Here is a 19,781-nt window from a genome sequence, read left to right on the forward strand (position 1 = left end):
TCTGGGAATAAGTCTTTTTTCAGGTACATGCTTTGCAAATATTTTCTCTCAGTCTGTGGTTTCTCTCTTCATTTTCTTACAGTATCTATAGAAGACCAGCTGTTTTTAATTTTAATGAAGCCCAGTGTATTAATTTGTCTTTGTATCATGCTTCTGCTATTGTATCATAATGCAAGGTTGTAGAGATTTTCTCCCATTTGAGTTTTATAATTTTTAGTCTTACATTTAGGTCTCTGATCAGTTTTGAAGATTTCTGAGTTATTATTTGTATATGGTGTAAAACTGGATTGACGTTAATGATTTTTGCATATGGATATCCAATTGTTCAGCACCATTTATTAGAAAAGATTATCCTTTCTTCACTGAGTTGACTTTGCACCATCATTTAAAAAAAAATCTGTTGTCTATATATGTCTGCTTCTAGTTCTGGACTCTATATATGTCTGTCTCTGTGCTAATACCATACTGTTTGGATTACTATAGCTTTATCATAAGTATTTTTTTTCAAAGTTATTTAGGCTGTTCTAGGTTCTTTGTATGCTAGTTTCTGTTAAAAAAAAGAAAAAGTCCCATTGGGATTTTGATTGGGGTTGCATTGACTCTATATATCAGTTTGAGGAGACTGACAGCATAACAGTTTAGATTCTTCTGACCTGACCCATGAACATGGTATATCTTTAATTTTTTGTAGGTCTGTAATTTCTCTCAAGAGTGTCTTACGGTCTTCTAAGTACGTGTCTTTCATTCTTTCTTTCAAGATCTCATTCTGTTGTCCAGGCTGGAGTCTAGTGGCACCATCATAGCTCACTGTAACCTCAAACTCCTGGGCTTAAATGACCCTCCTGCTGCAGCCTCCCCAGTAGCTAGGCATGTGCCACCATGCTTGGCTAATTTTTAAATTTTTCTGGAAACAGGACCTTGCCATATTGCCCAGACTGGTCTCAAACTTCTTGCTTCAACCTATCATTCCACCTTGGCCTCCCAAAGTGTTGGGATTATCAGTATGAGCCACCATACCTGGCCTCGTATATTTTTAAAAATAGGATTTGTCCCTAAGGAGTACATATTTTTTGGTGCTGTTATAATTGGTATTTTTAAAAATTGTCAGTTTCTGGTTGTTCTTTAATAGTGCATAAAAATACAGTTTTTTAAAATACTGATCTTATATCCTGCAACTTTACTAAATTCACTAAATTTTAACAAGCATTTTTTTGTATATCTCGTTGGATTTTTTACATAGATGGCTATGTTGTGTGTGAGTAAGAACAGTTTTCTTTCTTTCTTTCCAATCTGTTTGCCTTTTTTTCTTTTTCTCACCTGATTGTACTGGCCAGATAATGTTGAAAATAAGTGAGACTTGTTCCCGATTTAGGAGAGATGTGTTCAGTCCTTTACTATTAAGTATTTGTTAACTATAGGTGTTTTTTGTAGATACCCTTTATCAAGTTGAAGAAGTCCCTTTCTTGTGTTAGTTTATAGAGTTTTAATTAGGAATGGATGATGGATTTGTGAAAGGAAATGTTATTTTGTGTCTTATAGTAGAGGTTAAGTTGAAGTAATTTATTTGAGTTCAGTCTTATTTTCTAAAGTAGAAAATCAGTGCTAATTTTTTTTTCCCAATTATTGCTTTAGTGACATGCCACAAATTTTGATATATTTATTTTCATTAATTTGAAAATATTTTCTACTTTTTTGATTTTTTTCTTTGATCCATGGTTTACTCACCATGTATATATGTTATTTAGTTCCCAATTATTTTGGGATTTTTCCAGATATCTTTCTGTCATTGATTTTTATATTCTGTTGTGTTCAGAAAACATACTTGATATGACTTGAATCCTTTCAAATTTATTGCTACTTGTTTTATGGCCCACAGTACAGCCTATTTTTAAAATGTTCCATGTGCACTTGCAAAGAATGTGCTTTCCTGCTGCTGTTTGGTGGAGTAGTCTTTAAATGTCTGTTAGGTGAGATTGACTTATAATGTAATTCAGATCTCTTATATTTTTTATTTTCTGTCTACTTGTTCTGTCAGTTATTGAAGGGGGATATTAAAACCTCCAACAATAATTGTAGATTTGTATATTTCTTCTTGCAGTTCTATTTTTGCTTGGTATATTTTAAAGCTCGATTATTAGGGGGATAAATGTTCAGGATTGTTATGGCTTCTTGATTAATTGACCCTTTTGTCATTATGAAATGACCTCCTTTATTTGTGATAACATGCTTTGCTCTGAAATCTGTTTTTTCTGATATTAAAATAGCTATTGGAGTTTTCTTAGCATATCTTTTTGCTTTTTCCATTATTTTACTTTTGATTAGTTTGTATCTTTATATTTAGAATGTTTTTCTTATAGGCAGCATATAATTGGTTCTTTTCTTTTTATCTAATTTGACAATCACTACCTTTTCATTGAGGTGTTTAGATCATTTATCTTCAGTGTGATTTATTGTGGTTTAGTTTAAATCTGTCATCTTACTATTCATTTTCTGTATTTCCCATCTGTTTTTGTTTTTCTTTTCCTCTTTTACTGCCTTTTTGGGATTTTAAAAAAATGATATGTTTTATCTCTTTAGTTTCTTTAGTAGCTTTAAATTTTTGTTTTGTTTTTAGATTTGTAGATTTGTAGTATACATATTTAACTTGTATCAGCTACCTTTGAGTGATACTGTAACACTTTGCAGTATCATTTAAAAAATTTAAATAATATGAAAGTATCTTGTGTATTTACCCATCTAGTTAACCTTTCCAATACCCTTAATTTTGTCTGATGTTATTTGCCTTCTGCTTGAAGGACTTCTTTTAACATGACTTTAGTGTGGGTCTCCTGTTGGCAAATTCTAATTTTGTCTGAAAATGTCTTTCTTTCACCTTTGTTTTTAAAGAAGATATTTGAAGTGAGTATATAATTGTAGATTGAGAGTCTTTCAGCAGTACAAAGATGTTGCTCCACTGTTACCTCACTTTATTGCTTTTCATGAGATATCTGATATTATCTTTGTCTTTGTTTCTGTGTATGTAATATGTTTTTTTTCCCCACTGGCTACTTTTTTTTTTCCTTTGAGACAGAGTTTCGCTCTTGTTGCCCAGGCTGGAGTGCAATGGCACGATCTCGGCTCACTGCAACCTCCGCCTCCCAGGTTCAAGTGATTCTCCTGCCTCAGCCTCCAGAGTAACTAGGATTACAGGCATGCACCACATGCCTGGCTAATACTATATTTTTAGTAGAGATGGGGTTTCACCATGTTGGTCAGGCTGGTCTAAAACTCCTGACCTCTGGTGATCCACCACCTCAGCCTCCCAAAATGCTGGGATTATAGGCATGAGCCACCACACCCAGCCTAGGTTGCAGACTTTATGATGCTTAACCTAAATACTTCAGCACCATCTCCTAAAAACAGAAGAATAGTGTTCTTCTTTATAACTACAATACCATTATCATGTCTAAGAAAATCAGTAGTAATTTATTTTTTTTATTTTTATTTTTTTTGAGACAGAGTCTCGCTCTGTCGCCCAGCAGGCTGGAGTGCGTCCCAACCTCTGCCTCCTGGGTTCAAGTGATTCTCCTGCCTCAGCCTCCTGAGTAGCTGGGATTACAGGCATGAGCCACCATGCCCGGCTAATTTTGTATTTTTAGTAGAGACGGTGTTTCTCCATGTTGGTCAGGCTGGTCTTGAACTACCGACCTCAGGTGATTTCGCCCGCCTCAGCCTCCCAAAGTGCTGGGATTACAGGCGTGAGTCACTGTGCCTGGCCCCCTCTGGCTACTTTTAAGATTTTCGTGTTATTACTGGTTTGAGCAATTTGATTGTCATGGACCTTGGTGTAGTTTTTCTCTGTGTTTCTTTTGTTGAGGATTTGTTAGCTTTTTTGATTTGTGGCTTTATAGTTTTCATCTAATTTTGACAAACTTTGTCCATTATTTCTTCCAACTATCCAACAAACCCCCCTCCCCGCCGACCTTTAGGGACTCTGTTTACTCACTTATTAGGCTCTTTGAAGTTCCACAGCTCACTGCTACTCTTTTCATTTTTTTCTTTTAGTTCCTGTTGCCATGTCTTGAAGTTCACTACTGTTTTATTTTGCTATGTCTTTTCTGCTCTTAATCCCATTAAATATATTTTTAATTTCAGACATTATATTTTTCATCTCCAGATGTTTAATTTGGGTCTTTTTATATGTTGCATGTCTCTACTTAACTTTTTGAACATATGGAATACAATTATAATAACTGTTTTAATGTTCTTGTCAGCTGTGTCTAACATGTGTGTTAGTTCTGGATTGGTTTTGATTTTCACCCCATAATGATTATGGGGTGTTTTCCCACTTCTTTGTAGCTTGATAATTTTTATTTTTTAATTTTATTTTTATTATATGTATATATTTTTTATTTTTATTTTTAATTTTATATTTTTAATTTTGAATGGTAATTTTTGATTAGATGGTAGCCATTGTGAATTTTGATGTTTTTCAATTCTACAAATATTCTTCAGTTTTTTTCCTGGGATGCACTTATTTGGAAACAGTTGATCCTTTAGTTGTTGCTTTTATGATCTTTTGCTTTTTTCAGTCTGAGGCTAATTATTTTCCACTATTGTGGTATGACATTCTTGGGTATCCTACCTAATATTCTATGAATTAAGAGTTTTCTCACTTGGGCTAGTGGAAACAGGTACTGTTTCTGGCCCTCTGTGAGTGCTAGCACTGTTCTCTAATCTACTGGTGTCCAACCCTTTGAATGTGAGGACTTTGGTGGCAGATATCATGAAAATTATGCATAGACCTTTTTTTTTTTAAGCTCGTCAGCTATTGTTAGTGTTAGTGTATTTTATGGGTGGCCCAAGACAATTCTTCTTCTTTCATTGTGGCCCAGGGAAGCCAAAAGATTGGACACCCGTGCTCTAATCCATCTAGATTATTTCTTCCTCTGATCTTTGGTATTTCACTCACTTGCATTTACGTTTCAGTACTCTGCTGAAGACCTGAGGGGTATGCTCTGCAGCTCTCCAGGCATCTTTCTTTGTGCTGCTTTTTTCTGTACTTTTTCCTATGAACTCTAAATGCCTTGATTGCCCACAGCTCTATGCTCAATCTCAACTCAGTGTTTGCCAAGTTCAGCCTGGATTCTGTTTCCGTGGAATGCTAAACTAGGGTCAAGTCACAGTGCTCACCACCTTTGTTTACTTTCTCATAGGGATCACCATCCTTCCTGACTGCATGTTCAGTGTTTGAAAACTTTTTTTTTCTTTTTTAAAATACAGGAATGGGGTCTCGCTATGTTGTCCAGGTTGGTCTTGAGCTCCTGGCATCAAGTGATCCTCCCACCTCAGCCTCCTAAAGTGTTAGGATTACAGGCGTGAGCCACCATGCCTGCCTGTTTCTTCTATTTTTCTGTGTTTTAGTCTTTTTAGGTAGGAGGGTAAATCCTAGCTCCTTTTACTTCAGTTTGGGTAGAGGGGGAATTTCCTGCTTTGCTTTTTATTTTTTCATCACACTTCTAATTTTTCTGTATAATTTAATGATGATTCTTACTAATTTCAGTTTCCTTTACTATTTCTCCTTTTTTTTTTTAGCAGCATATACATTTTTCTCAATATTTCTCTATAATATAAACACCATAATTTAGGGATTTTTAAAGTGGTATATCTGAAGCTCAACTCATAGTCAATAAATACTTGTTGTTTCAGTATTGAATTGGAACACAAGTGAGATAAAGTTTTTATTCCCGTAGAGCTTCATGGCACATGGTAAATGGTTAATGAACACAGTTATTTTTATCTAGCATAGTATGGGGTAGAGATGTTATTTTATTAAAAAAGAAATCTTGAGTCAGGCATGGTGGCTTATGACTATAATTCCAGCACTTTGGGAGGCCAAAGCAGGAGGAATGCTTGAGCCCAGGATTTGAGGCTGCAATGAGCCATGATTGTGCCATTATACTCCAGTTTGGGAGACAGAGTGAGACACTTCCTCAGGGAACGTGGGGGATGAATGTTTGATTAATTGTATGAGTAAATCTGTGGACCTTTCTTCAGCAAATTTTTCTTACCAGCTAATGGCATTAACAGAGACACAGACCTTAAAAGGAGAAAGTGGCCAAATGTATATGATCTTAGATACCATTTATTAAGCACTTACTATGCACCAGCAATTGTTTCTCACTACATTTGCATATTGTGGTATACTGTGGTATGCAAATTTTCTAGCAACAATAAATGACAAGTTTCAAACCCAGGGATTTTTGTTTGTTTTCTTAAACTTTTTGGCAAGAAAAACCCAGGTTTTCAACCATTACACTTTCTTCACTTATTTAGTAGGAAGTTAGTAAGATTTTAAAGAAGTAAATTTAAAGTGGTGTGGTAGAGCTCCTTCAGCATGGGGAACATCTGTTTTTTTTGGTATCTTTATCTTTTGCTTTACACAATTCCTGGTATATAGTACCTTCTTGTAATTGGAGAAGGTAATGAAGTAACCTCCCAGACAAAATAAACAAATTAATAGTATATATAATATTGGATATACTGATAGAAGTAAAGTGTAACACCCCACTGTCAATACTAGACATGTCAATGAGACAGAAAATTAACAAGGATATTCAGGACTTGAACTCAGCTCTGGACCAAGCACAGCTAATAGACATCTACAGAGCTCTCCACCCCAAATCAACAGAATATATATTCTTCTCAGTACCTCATTGCACTTATTCTAAAATTGACCACATAATTGGAAGTAAAACACTCCTCAGCAAATGCAAAAGAACAGAAATCATAACAGTCTCTCAGACCACAGTGCAATCAAATTAGAACTCAGGATTAAGAAACTCACTCAAAACTGCACAACTACATGGAAACTGAACAACCTGCTCTTGAATGACTACTGGATAAATAACTAAATGAAGGCAGAAATAAAGATGTTCTTTGAAACCAGTGAGAACAAAGACACAATGTACCAGAATTTCTGGGACACATCTAAAGCAGTGTGTAGAGGGAAATTTATGGCACTAAATGCCCACAAGAGAAAGCAGGAAAGATCTAAAATTGACACCCTAACATCAAAATTAAAAGAACTAGAGAAGCAACAGCAAACAAATTCAAATGCTAGCAGAAGACATGAAATAACTAAGATCAGAGCAGAACTGAAGGAGATAGAGACACAAAAAACCCTTCAAAAAATCAATGAATCCCGGAACTGTTTTTTGAAAATATCAACAAAATACACCGCTAGCCAGACTAATAAAGAAGAAAAGAGAGAAGAACCAAATACATGCAATAAAAAAATCTGTAGGGGATATCTCCACTGATCCCACAGAAATACAAACTACCATCAGAGAATACTATAAACGCCTCTACACAAATCAACTAGAAAATCTAGAAGAAATGGATAAATTCCTGGACACATACACCCTCCCAAGTCTAAGCCAGGAAGAAGTCAAATCCCTGAATAAACCAATAAGAAGTCCTGAAATTGAGGCAGTAATTAATAGCCTACCAACCAAAAAAAGTACAGGACTAGATGGATTCACAGCCGAATTATACCAGAGATGCAAAGAGGAGCTGCTACCATTCCTTCTGAAACTATTCCAGGCAGAGACACAACAAAAAAAGAAAATTTCAGACCAACATCCCTGATGAACATTGATACGAAAATCCTCAATAAAATACTGGCAAACCAAACAAATCCAGCAGCACATCAAAAACCTTATCCACCACAAGCAAGTTGGCTTCATACCTGGGATGCAAGGCTGGTTCAACATATGCAAATCAACCAACATAATCCATCACAGAAACAGAACCAATGACAAAAACCACATGATAATCTCAATAGATGCAGAAAAGGCCTTCGATAAAATTCAGCACCCCTTCATTCTAAAAACTCTCAATAAACTAGGCATCGATGGAACGTATCTCAAAATATTAAGAGCTATTTATGACAAACCCACAGCCAATATCATAGTGAATGGGCAAAAACTGGAAGCATTCCCTTTGAAAACTGGCACAAGACAAGGATGCCCTCTCTCACCACTCCTATTCAACATAGTATTGGAAGTTCTGGCCAGGGCAATCAGGCAAGAGAAAGAAATAAAGGGTATTCAGATAGGAAGAGAGGAAGTCAAATTGTCTCTGTTTGCAGATGACATGATTGTATATTTAGAAAACCCCATCGTCTCAGCCCAGTATCTCCTTAAGCTAATAAACAACTTCAGCAGAGTCTCAGGATACAAAATCAATGTGCAAAAGTCACAGGCATTCCTATACACCAATAACAGACAAACAGAGCGCCAAATCATGAGTGAACTCCCATTCACAGTTGCTACTAAGGGAATAAAATACATACAAATACAACTTACAAGGGATGTGAAGGACCTCTTCAAAGAGAACTACAAACCACTGCTCAAGGAAATAAAAGAGGACACAAACAGATGCAAACACATTCCATGCTCATGGATGGGAAGAATCAATATCATGAAAATGGCCATACTGCCCAAAGTAATTTATAGATGCAATGCTATTCCTATCAAGCTACCACTGACTTTCTTCACAGAATTGGAAAAAACTACTTTAAACTTCATATGGAACAAAAAAAGAGCCCACGTAGCCAAGACAATCCTGGGCAAGAAGAATAAAGCTGGAGGCATCACGCTACCTGACTTCAAACTATACTACAAGGCTACAGTAACCAAAACAGCATGGTACTGGTACCAAAACAGATATATAGACCAATGGGAAAGAACGCAGGCCTCAGAAATAACACTATGCATCTACAACCATCTGATCTTTGACAAACCGGATACACACAAGCAATGGGGGAAAGATTCCCTATTTAAGCAATGATGTTGGGAAAACTGGCTAGCCATATGCAGAAAACTGAAACTGGACCTCTTCCTTACACCTTATACAAAAATCAACTCAAGATGGATCAAAGACTTAAACGTAAGACCTAGGACCATAAAAATCCTAGAAGAAAACCTGGGCAATACCATTCAGGACATAGGCATGGGCAAAGGCTTCATGTCTAAAACACCAAAAGCAATGGCAACAAAAGCCAAAAGTGATAAATGGGGTCTAATTAAACTAAAGAGCTGCTGCACAGCAAAAGAAACTATCATCAGAGTGAACAGACAACCTACAGAATGGGGGAAAATTTTTGCAATCTAGCCATCTGACAAAGGGCTAATATCCAGAATCTACAAAGAACATAAACAAATTTACAAGAAAAAAACAACCCTGTCGAAAAATGGGCAACGGATATGAACAGACACTTTTCAAAAGAAGACATTTATGCAGCCAACAGACATAAGAAAAAATGCTCATCATCACTGGTCATTAGCAAAATGCAAATCAAAACCACAATGAGATACCATCTCACGCCAATTAGAATGGCGATCAGTCAAAAGTCAGGAAACAACAGATGCTGGAGAGGTTGTGGAAAAATAGGAATGCTTTTATGCTGTTGGTGGGAGTGTAAATTAGTTCAACCATTGTGGAAGACGGTGTGGCAATTCCTCAAGGATCTAGAACTAGAAATAACATTTGACCCAGCAATCCCATTATTGGGCATATACCCGAAGGATTATAAATCAGCCTACGATAAAGACACATGCACATGTATGTTTATTGCATCACTATTCACAATAGTGAAGACTTGGAACCAACCCAAATGTCCATCAATGATAGAATGGATTAAGAAAATGTGGCACATATATACCATGGAATACTATGCAGCCATAAAAATGGATGAGTTCATGTTGTTTGCAGGGACAGGGATAAAGCTGGAAACCATCATTCTCAGCAAACTGTCACAAGATCAGAAAACCAAACACCACATGTTCTCACTCATAAGTGTGAGTTGAACAATGAGAACACATGGATACAGGGAGGGGAACATCACACACTAGGGCCTGCAATGGGGTGGGAGGCTGGGGGAGGGATAACATTAGGAGAAATACTTAATGTAGATGATGGGTTGATGGGTGCAGCAAACCACCATGTCACATGTATACCTATGTAACAAAACTGCACGTTCTGCACGTGTAACCCAGAACTTAAAGTATAATAATAAAAACAATGCAAGTAAGAGGTACCACTTGGGGAACCATCAGTTAAAACAAGTGATTTAACTGTTTCCCATCTGTGAAAATAGGAATAATAATAGTGTCAGCTTCATAGGGTTGTTGAGCAGATTAAATGAATTAACACACCTACAAAAAAAAAAAAAGAAATAGTTAAAGTGTGTACTAAATGATTTGCTTCTGTATAATGTCGAAGTTTGTTTTGTCATGAGAGTATGTGAAACCTGTCTTTGCTGTACCTGGTACATCTTAGGGCTCCATGAATATCTTTTCTTCTTTTCCCAATTTCATAAAATTGAGTAAAAGGTTATGTTTTAAAAGAAAATTGAGGAACAGTAGTGTTTTAAGAGAAAATAATTTGTAGTATTTTGTTTGGAGATGGAGTTAGGGAAGAAATATTATGTAACAGTCTGATAATCTTCATTTATCATAAATAAATGGCTCTTCAGCCATTTAAGCTTCTTTTTTATAGATGGATATTAACCTCTTAAATCTAAATAACATACTGAATATTTAGTGGAGAAACTTTTATTATATAACAGTTGATGTCTTTTAAAATCTTGTTTTCCTAGCAGCAAAATTAGAATAGATAGAGAATTTGTATTGCTGATATGCAAAACCTAACAAATTATATTTAACCTGATAGGCTTTCATATTTCGGATTACAACTTTCACACCATACTTAAATACAAATATACAGATGTGGCTGATATATTCTACATCTCTGCGTGGCTTACTTGAAAAATAGAACAGTTGCTTAACTGGATGACTATCAAAATGGTCAACACAGATTGATGGGCTTGAGTGCAGCAGACAGCGGGTATGCAGATGGTGGTGTCTGTACCGTTTGAGAAGAGATGGCTGAGTCTTTAAAATGATTTCACTGGAATGGCTTTGGTGGTGTTGCAGTAAAGGGCATCTATTCAATCTCAGGTGCTGTGCAGATGGCAAAGCCAAGATAACGTAGAAAAATGAGAAACAAGTGACTATTTAATGTACAGTAATGCATGATCTGCATCACAAGTAAATGACAGTATTACATGCAGGAAACCTAGCCAGATGCCTGTACATTAAAACACATGACTCCTTGAGAGAATTAAATACAGGCAATTTGCTCAGATTTTCTGCAGGCCTGCTGCATATTACATTAGGGTAGAGAGAACAAGAGATTAAGTGCTTTATTTATTGAAAGTGTTTAGGTAAAGTTGGCAGTTAATTAAACATAATCCAATCTCCATATATTTAAATTACCTCTTTGTAGAAAAGTGGGGAAGAACAGCTGGCCTTAAAAGGATGTAAGGAGTATGATTATCTGGTGAACCTGTGAAAACTAGAACTTCTTTTAGACTACATTTTTCAATTTTGTAACATTTTCCAGTAGGCAAAAGCTTAAAAAAAATTTTTAGGACTAGTGTGATGAAAGTATCTTTTTTTTTTGCTATGTAGGAATTAATAAATTCAAATATCAATGACGTGGAAATTTTAAAGTGAGAGGAGTTAATGTGTTGAATGCTGTGTGTAATGGAACCATTTTCACTGTAAAATGTTACATTTTTGTTTTTCAGCTTAAAGAAAGTGGTTATTGTACAGGTCATGAACCAGATTCCCTGGAGTTCAGTACTGTAGGAGGATGGGTATCTACTCGGGCATCAGGCATGAAGAAGAATATCTATGGCAATATCGAGGACCTGGTAAATATTTTTCTAGTTATTATGTAATAATTGATTAGTATATAGATATTACAAAATGATTAGAAGCCTTTAAAAATTAACAGTTGGGGCCAGGCACGGTGGCTCACGCCTGTAATCCCAGCACTTTGGGAGGCTGAGGCAGGCGGATCATGAGGTCAGGAGATTGAGACTGTGCTGGCTAACACGGTGAAACCCTGTCTCTACTAAAAATACAAAAAAAAATTAGCCGGACGTGGTGGCGGGCGCCTGTAGTCCCAGCTACTTGCGAGGCTGAGGCAGGAGAATGGTGTGAACCTGGGAGGCGGAGCTTGCAGTGAACTGAAATTGTGCCCCTGCACTCCAGCCTGGGCGACAGAGTGAGACTGCATCTCAAAAAAAAAAAAAAAAAAAAGAGTTGGACAGTAGATCCCCCCTCCCATAAGTATACTCCTTTTGACTATAATAACATTGAACATGTATAGTAGAAAGTTAACCAAAACACAACTGTGGTCATTATTTAAGGATGCCCCTTTTCAGGCGACTACGTTTTAAGCTTTGTAGATGTTTCACAGTATCCAGCTCATGAAATACAGTCAGCTCTCTATATCCACTGGTTTCGTATCCACAGATTCAACCAAATGCAGCTCAAAAATATTTGGAAAAAAAAAATAACAATACCACAAGGAAAATAATACAAAAAATACAGTAGAACAACAATTTACATAGTATTTACATTGTATTAGATATTCATAAATATTCTAAAATGATTTAAAGCATGTGAGAGGATGTGCATAGGTGTTATGCAAATACTGTGCTGTTTTATGTAAGGGACTTGAGTACGATGGATTTCGGTATCCTTGAAGGTCCTAGAACCAGTTCTTTGGCGATACTGAGGGATGTCTGTATACAAATATTATTTTACAAGCCTTGTGGAAACGAAGTCTTCAACTCTACCATGATTTTAGTCCATTTACTTAGATGATTTCATTGTTGCTACTCTGTTTCCTTAGGAGATTTTGCATTTTTCTGAAAATAATTTTTCCTGTATAGAATTAAAAAGGCTGATTGAAATTGTTCTACCAAGTAGTGGTATGACCTGTCATGTTTTATGTTCACACTACTTTTTGTAGCTGATATGGTGCCACTTTGCTGGGAGTTAGTATAATAATAGTATAAAATTCTGGGCACCTTAGTTAGGGATTAGGTATCATTTGTTCCATTTGTAGCTTTTTCAGTGATTAGTTGTGTGAATTTGTACAAATTGGTTTACCTTTCTAAACTTCAGTTTCCTCTTCTGTAAAATAGAATAATGATATTTGCTGCATAGAATCATTGTGAGGAGTAAAGGACATAAAATGAAAACTCAAAATCTCTGGTGTGTAGTAGGTGCTTCATAAATGTTGTTTCCTTATCGTCAATATTTTCATAGTAGTTTAAAAGAACTTTAATTTGAGACTATTAAATGATGTTCCCAATATTATTCATAGAGCTGTTTAGCTTTGCTTTTGAAATCTAAAGTTTCCACATTTTCATCAATATCTTTGTTGATAGGAATATTAAATCTTTAATAAAATATGTTGGTTCTTTATAGTTAACACCAAGGAATTTAAAACTTTTGTCTATATTGTGAATAATACTTTTTAAATATTTCCATTATCCTATTTATTTTTCTTTATTCAGGACATTTAGAAAAGCACATTTTTCTTTTTGCAGTTAAAATAATCTAAATTCAGTTTTGGGGAGAAAATTTGATCCTTTTGCTATTGGATTATTAAGGACTTTATCAATGTTAAGCAAATATTTGGTAAACAGCTACCTTTAGCACTGTGAAAACATGTAATTTAATCATTTTTTGGAGATATTTAAGGGATACAAAGTAAAAGTGTACATCCTAGTGTAATTGTTTGCATTAATAATTACTTAGCACATTTTATTTTATTTTATTTTTGTTTGTTTGTTTGTTTTTGAGACGGAATTTCGCTCTTGTTGCCCAGGCTGGAGTGCAATGGCGCAATCTCAGCTCACCACAACCTTTGCCTCCCGAGTTCAAGCGATTCTCCTGCCTCAGCCTCCAGAGTAGCTGGGATTACAGGCATGCGCCACCATGCCCAGCTCATTTTGTATTTTTAGTAGAGGCAGGGTTTCTCCATGTTGGCCAGGCTGGTCTCGAACTCCTGACCTGAGGTAATCCTCCCACCTCAGCCTCCCAAAGTACTGGAATTACAGGCATGAGCCACCGCACCTGGCCAGCACATTTTATTTTTAACTTAAATTTTTAAACTCTGCAATATATAGTATCCTCTGAAGCTGTCTTAATTTATATTATTTGCTTTTGTGAAAATTTTACTAAAGTTGATAGTCTTTTAATACGTGTGGTTACCATGGAACCCATCAAAAAAATTAAGGAACATGTTAATATACTTCTTAACAGTGAATATTTAATTAAAGCACAGTAAGTAATGATGCTCATAGCTTAGTTAACTGTTTGAAAAAAGTTGAAGATAGTTGTTTAGTCCAAATTTTTTAAAAATTTAAAAGTTTTAACATCTGAAGAGTCAGAAGTCTGTGTACAGTGGGATAAACTTTTCATCTTAAATTCTGGTTCCCACTTGTTTTCAAGGTCATTTTAAGGAATTCCAACAATAGTCCATCTCAAATACTTAATTTAGTGAATGTCTCTTCACTAACCAATTTCCTGAGCATATCTGATTACACTTTCTTATGCTAGTGTTACAGAGCTGAAGCTCATCGCTATTAGTGGTAATCCATTGCTTCTGTGAAAGGAGCCTTGCTACATTCTTCAGTTATGAAGCACTATTAGAAGGAAAAACATTGAACTCTGTAGTGACAAAACCAAACTAAAAATTCTGGATCTTCACAAAAGAAAGTAAAGTATGATGCAGTGAGCGTTTCATTTTGAAGAATTTTTGAAGAAAATGCTTCTTTTAAAATTATAATTGTGAATAGACAATTCAAGCAATTAGAAACTTGTTTTTTACTTAAAAATATTAATTACAGAAGTATAAAAAATGTATGCTATAGCTGGGCATGGTAGTTCACACCTGTAATCCCAGCACTTTGAGAGGACAAGGCTTGAGGCCAGGAGTTGGAGACCAGGCTGGGCAACATAGCAAGACGTCATCTCTACAAAAAATTAAAAAATTAGCTGGGCATGGTAGCACATGCTGTAGCTCTGGCTACTCAGGAGGCTGGAGTGGGAGAATTGCTTGAGCCCAGGAGTTTGAAGTTACAGTGAGCTATCATCCCACCACTGCACTCCAGCCTGGGTGACAAAGCAAGACCCTATTGTTTTTTTTTTAAGTGTCATGTGTATATTAAATACATATCATTTTGAACACTTTTAACATCTTCGTATTCATCCTTCTGTCATGGGATTCTTGGGATGTCAGTTTTTTAGCCAGAAACCTCTGGCTGGCAGCACCTTTGCCCAAGTTTTGCTTGGGCCCACTAGGCTTGTTCAGCCCACTCGGCCTGGCAGGCTGTGCTTGGCTCATGCTACTGGTCTGGATCCCATGCTTGCCAACGACGAGCCAGGCACAGAGCAGTGAGGAGTGTGTGAATGAGTGAATGTGGAGTCTGGCCACAGCGCATAGCCAGGGACGCCAGTTGTGGCAGGACGGGCGGCTCCAGGCATTGGCTCCCTGCAAGGCTGCGGCTGGACCAGGCATACTGCAGGCAGCTTCCGTTGCTGGCACCAGGGAATGTGGTGGTGCCTGGAAGCTTGGAGACGCCAGGGACTGCAGAGCCCCAAAGAGTGTGTCATAGCCCTGGCTCAGGGAGCTCCTAGGTCTGGGCCACAGCTCTTCTCTCCTTCTCTCTCCTGTCTTTCCCTCTCATTGCCCTCCATGGGGCAAACAAGGGGTGTGTTTCAGCCCTGTTTCTGTTACAGCTCTTTCAGCTCCGCCATTTGGCGAGTCATGCATTTTTGTCCCACATCCAGGAAGAATGAGGTATATAGACAAGTGGGGGTGAGCAAGGTGAAGGGGTGCTTTATCGAGTGACAAAACAGCTCAGAGGAGACCCGTATTGGGTAGCTCCTTTCACAGGTAGGCCATCTTGACAAGCATCCAGCTCTCAGCAGAGAGCCCACAGTGGGTAGTTCCTTTCCACAGGCAGGGCATCCTGATGAGTGCTTAGCCCTCAGGAGAGAGGAGACACACAGTGGGTAGCTCCTCTGACATCTGCCCAATTCTGGCTGAGTCCTGGGTTTTTATGGGGTTCAGAGAGGAGGAAGTGTGTGCTGATTGGCCCATGGATGGTTATGGGCAGTCCTGGAATAAGCATCATAAGTTCCCACTCTGGTCCATGGAACTGGCAGCACAGCCCCCCAGGCATCAGGCCCTCCCTGGCTTGAAGATGGGGTTTCACCAGGGACCGCACATTTCCGCCCAGGAGCCTGTCTGCCTCCTACAGCTGTTTATGGTTCCCAGATGCTCAGGCTGTTCATGCTGAGGGCCTCCTGCAGGCCAGTGCCAAGCTGCCCGCAACCCCCACTTATCCTCCCTTCTGTGCTCATTGGTGCCCAAAGTCCGGGGGCGGCTGAGGCAGCAGGGGGCTGGCATGTCAGCACTGCCCTGAGCATGCACACACCCAGCTGGATTGCAGCAGCGTCCAGGCTCGGCCTCAGTTTTTCTCCAAGAATGGAGAGAAGCCAGGCAGTGGAAGCAGGCACTTCTGAGCCTGCAGGGGCCTGGGGATTCCCAGGCCCCCAAGAGTCTAGCGATGCCTGGGTCTGCAGCCACAGCTGGGTGGCTGCAGCTATGTCCAGGAGGGTGGGATTCCTGTGTGCTCCTGGCCCCCAAGAGCACAGGGATGCCTGGGTCCAGAGCCACAGCCGGGCTGCCGCAGCTGCACTCAGGAGGCTTTTGCTCTGCCAACTAGGAAGGGGGTGGGGCTTCGACCTGTTTCCGGCTCCTGTTGACTCTATGAAGTGCACAGCCCTGATCATGCCACCCCCACTGCAGCTGAAGTCTTTGCAGCAGCCACTCCAGATGAGCTGCTGGTGCCATCACTTCTAGAACTGTTTCTAGGCATACAATAAGCACATAAATATATCTAGTTTTTAATATAAAAAAGAGGACCATATGTGTTTAATCTGCTCTTTATGTTATCAATATATTAACATGTAAATGAACAGGTTTGCACCATCATTTTTAAAGAGTTATATAATTCTTTTATTGAGAATGCATGGTTTATTTAATTCCCTCTTAATGAACATTTAAATTATTCTTGATTTCAAAATTACAGAAAATAAAGGGAAAATAATATTTTTAGTAATTTCTTTGGTATACATCTGTAATCATTTTCTTTGGGTAAGCTCCTTTAGTTGATTTGTTGGATGAAGAAGTTTATCCATTTTAGACTTTGGATCCTTACAGCCAAATTGCCCTGTAAAAATTTTGTACCAATTGACATTCTCACTAACACTAAGAGAATCTTTGTATTTTACTGGACGTTTTATTTATGTTTTTGTATTTTGTTAATTGCTAGTGAATGTAAACTTTTAAAGGGTCCTCATTGGCAATTTTTATTTTGTATTTTGTGAATTGCTTATTGATGTTCTCTGCTCATTTCCTTCAATAATAAATAGACTGTTGTTATTTATCTGTCCAAAATTCATTCTAAAAATATGTTGGATTTTTACCTAACCACTTCTGATTCCGATCTCAGGAACTATTTTTAGAGTGATCCTCCTTCCCCAGTGTACTTCCTTTCTCATTTGTATGATGAGTCACACATCTCTTTCCTTCTCTTAAAACTCAGTCATTGCTTCTGCTGCTTCATCCCAGTTTTGACCTGATCTTAGTTAATATTTAATTATTTTCATTGTTTTCTACTAAGTGGGATTGAAGGTGGGGATAAAGCAAGAATAATTTTTTTTTCTTAGAATTCTAATTGTCTAGTATTCATGCCTGACATGAATAATATGCTTCATCAAGATTATGATTATTGCTTAGTTTTTGAGTCCTTTAGTTCTGTGCCATATGGATAACCCTAAATTTGGTTTAAATAAATGTGTTATTCTGTTGTTCTTAAGATAATGAATATCCCTAAACCAATTTAAATCAAGCAATGTACAATCTTAGAATGGTTTTTCCCTCTTTTAAGGTTATATACAAATTTAACTTTAGTCTAAAAATTACTAAAAGATACTAGAATTCTTAAAAACATCACAATTTATTAACCCAATACTTTAAAAGTAGGTTTTACACAAATATATATGAATGTCTGTACGTAGACACACATTCACTAACAGATGTCTAGAATTTACATCGTGTATTGTATTAAACAGGTGGTTCATATAAAAATGGTAACACCTAGAGGTATAATAGAAAAAAGCTGTCAAGGACCTCGTATGTCAACAGGCCCTGATATCCATCACTTCATCATGGGATCTGAAGGTAAATATAACTGTAAATTTATTAAGAAAAAATATGGGTTAGTCATGCAGTTTTGTGAAAATCTTTATATTGTGACATCAGATCTTTGAAAGACATGTTTTATATGTTTAAGGAGTTTTTAAAATTTTTATTTTAAGACTATAAAGTTTTATTATGAGAACATCTGATTAAATTTCCTCTTACATTATGCTTTTTTATGTTTCTAGAGACAGCTTGATCTTTTAATTTTTATTTCAGAATTTTTCATGAGTTTCAGGAAAAGTGATCATCAGGATTTAAAATGGTTTATTTTGACATTTTGTATTATAGTATTCTTAAATTTTGTCAGAATTATCGGGGGAAAGGATTGATAAAGCATTATCTTATTGCCTTGTCTTTCTATAATTATGTCTTTTATAAAGTTAATTACTATTTGATTTTTAGAAGTAGAATTGAAAATTCTGCTGGTTCACATATATTTTAAACTTCTGTTGGTCTTTTAAGTTTTCACTACACAAATAGTATCATTTGCTTGATTACTTAATGCTGGGTAGATTTGAATGTAGTTCATCTCATCTAAAACATTTAAGTCCTGTGCAGATCTGGAAAGAAGTAACCTTAAAATAATTATTATGTAGGCATGGTGAATTGTATGGATAAAGTAAACATGGGCTTATTTTTCAATTTTTAGAGTGAGAGAGGGACATTACTTATATTCAGAGAAATAAGTTAAAAATAAGCAAGTATTTCTAGATTAACAGAGGAGCTCATTACTCACTTCAGAAGGTGGTCCAAGCTGCAGAAGATATATTTTGGTAACATTTAGCCATATTCATAAATTAAAAAGCAGGCACAATAAACTAAGATGTTAGGCTTAAATTCTAATCTGACAGTAACATCGAAGAGGGAAAAATATAATAAACTATGTTTCTTAGTGATGTAATACAGATCAGTTGTTTGGCTGATGACCAGTAGTATAGCTTAGATGTTCTTCATGGTAACCAATGACAGACCTTTGTCAAGATATCTCACCAGTTTACTCAGTTTATTCCTTTTCTGATCAGCATACTCTTCTATGAAAAAACAAAACTATATTTGTAATAAGAAAAATAATATTAAATTCATTTAAAATTACTTTATATTATTCTGGGACTTCTTATACTAATGCATCATCTACAAATTAGAAGAAATAACTTTTTGCCATCGGAAGTCAAGTTGAATAACAAAAATAGGCATTAAAACTCATAATTGTTCATTGCATTTTTTGATATTTACATAGTTGGAGTCAACTCTATAAATATAAATAATTTTTTTTCAAATAGCCACATTATACTTTTTTTTTTTTCTCCCATCAGTCAGCCTTTTAAAAATTCTAGTTGCTAGATATTATGCTGGGACATTTGAGACAGATAATAACAGACAATTATACAACAGCATGACAAATTAAATGATCAAGTAAAATGCAGAAGAAATATAGACAAGGTGAAGTTGATAGGTGCTTACAAAGGCTTCCCCAGAGAGGCCATACCTAAAGTGGTCTTTGAGGTTGATAAGAAGAAAATAATTCCAGGTCAAGTTGAGGGAAGACAGAAGAGGGGAGTTGCCCTTCAGAATGACCATCATATTGGTGGGCTTAGAAA

General features: G+C 36.7%; 1 protein-coding gene across 5 annotated transcripts in view; it reads left to right on the plus strand.

Moving 5' to 3' along the window:
* LOC105483174 (alkylglycerone phosphate synthase) overlaps positions 1 to 19,781 on the plus strand; it is a 171,032-nt gene that overhangs the window by 63,011 nt on the left and 88,240 nt on the right. For all 5 annotated transcript variants that reach the window (XR_011609891.1, XM_011743862.2, XM_011743861.2 and 2 more), the window contains exons 9-10: positions 11,636 to 11,761; positions 18,054 to 18,162. Coding sequence is in view for 4 of the 5 variants with exons in the window: in XM_011743862.2 (XP_011742164.2) it covers positions 11,636 to 11,761; positions 18,054 to 18,162 (235 nt within the window). In the remaining variant the exon portion in view is untranslated. The remainder of the gene's footprint in view (positions 1 to 11,635; positions 11,762 to 18,053; positions 18,163 to 19,781) is intronic.

This window comes from Macaca nemestrina, chromosome 11 (genome assembly GCF_043159975.1).
Source record: "Macaca nemestrina isolate mMacNem1 chromosome 11, mMacNem.hap1, whole genome shotgun sequence".
In the NCBI taxonomy this organism is placed as follows: Eukaryota; Metazoa; Chordata; class Mammalia; order Primates; family Cercopithecidae; genus Macaca; species Macaca nemestrina.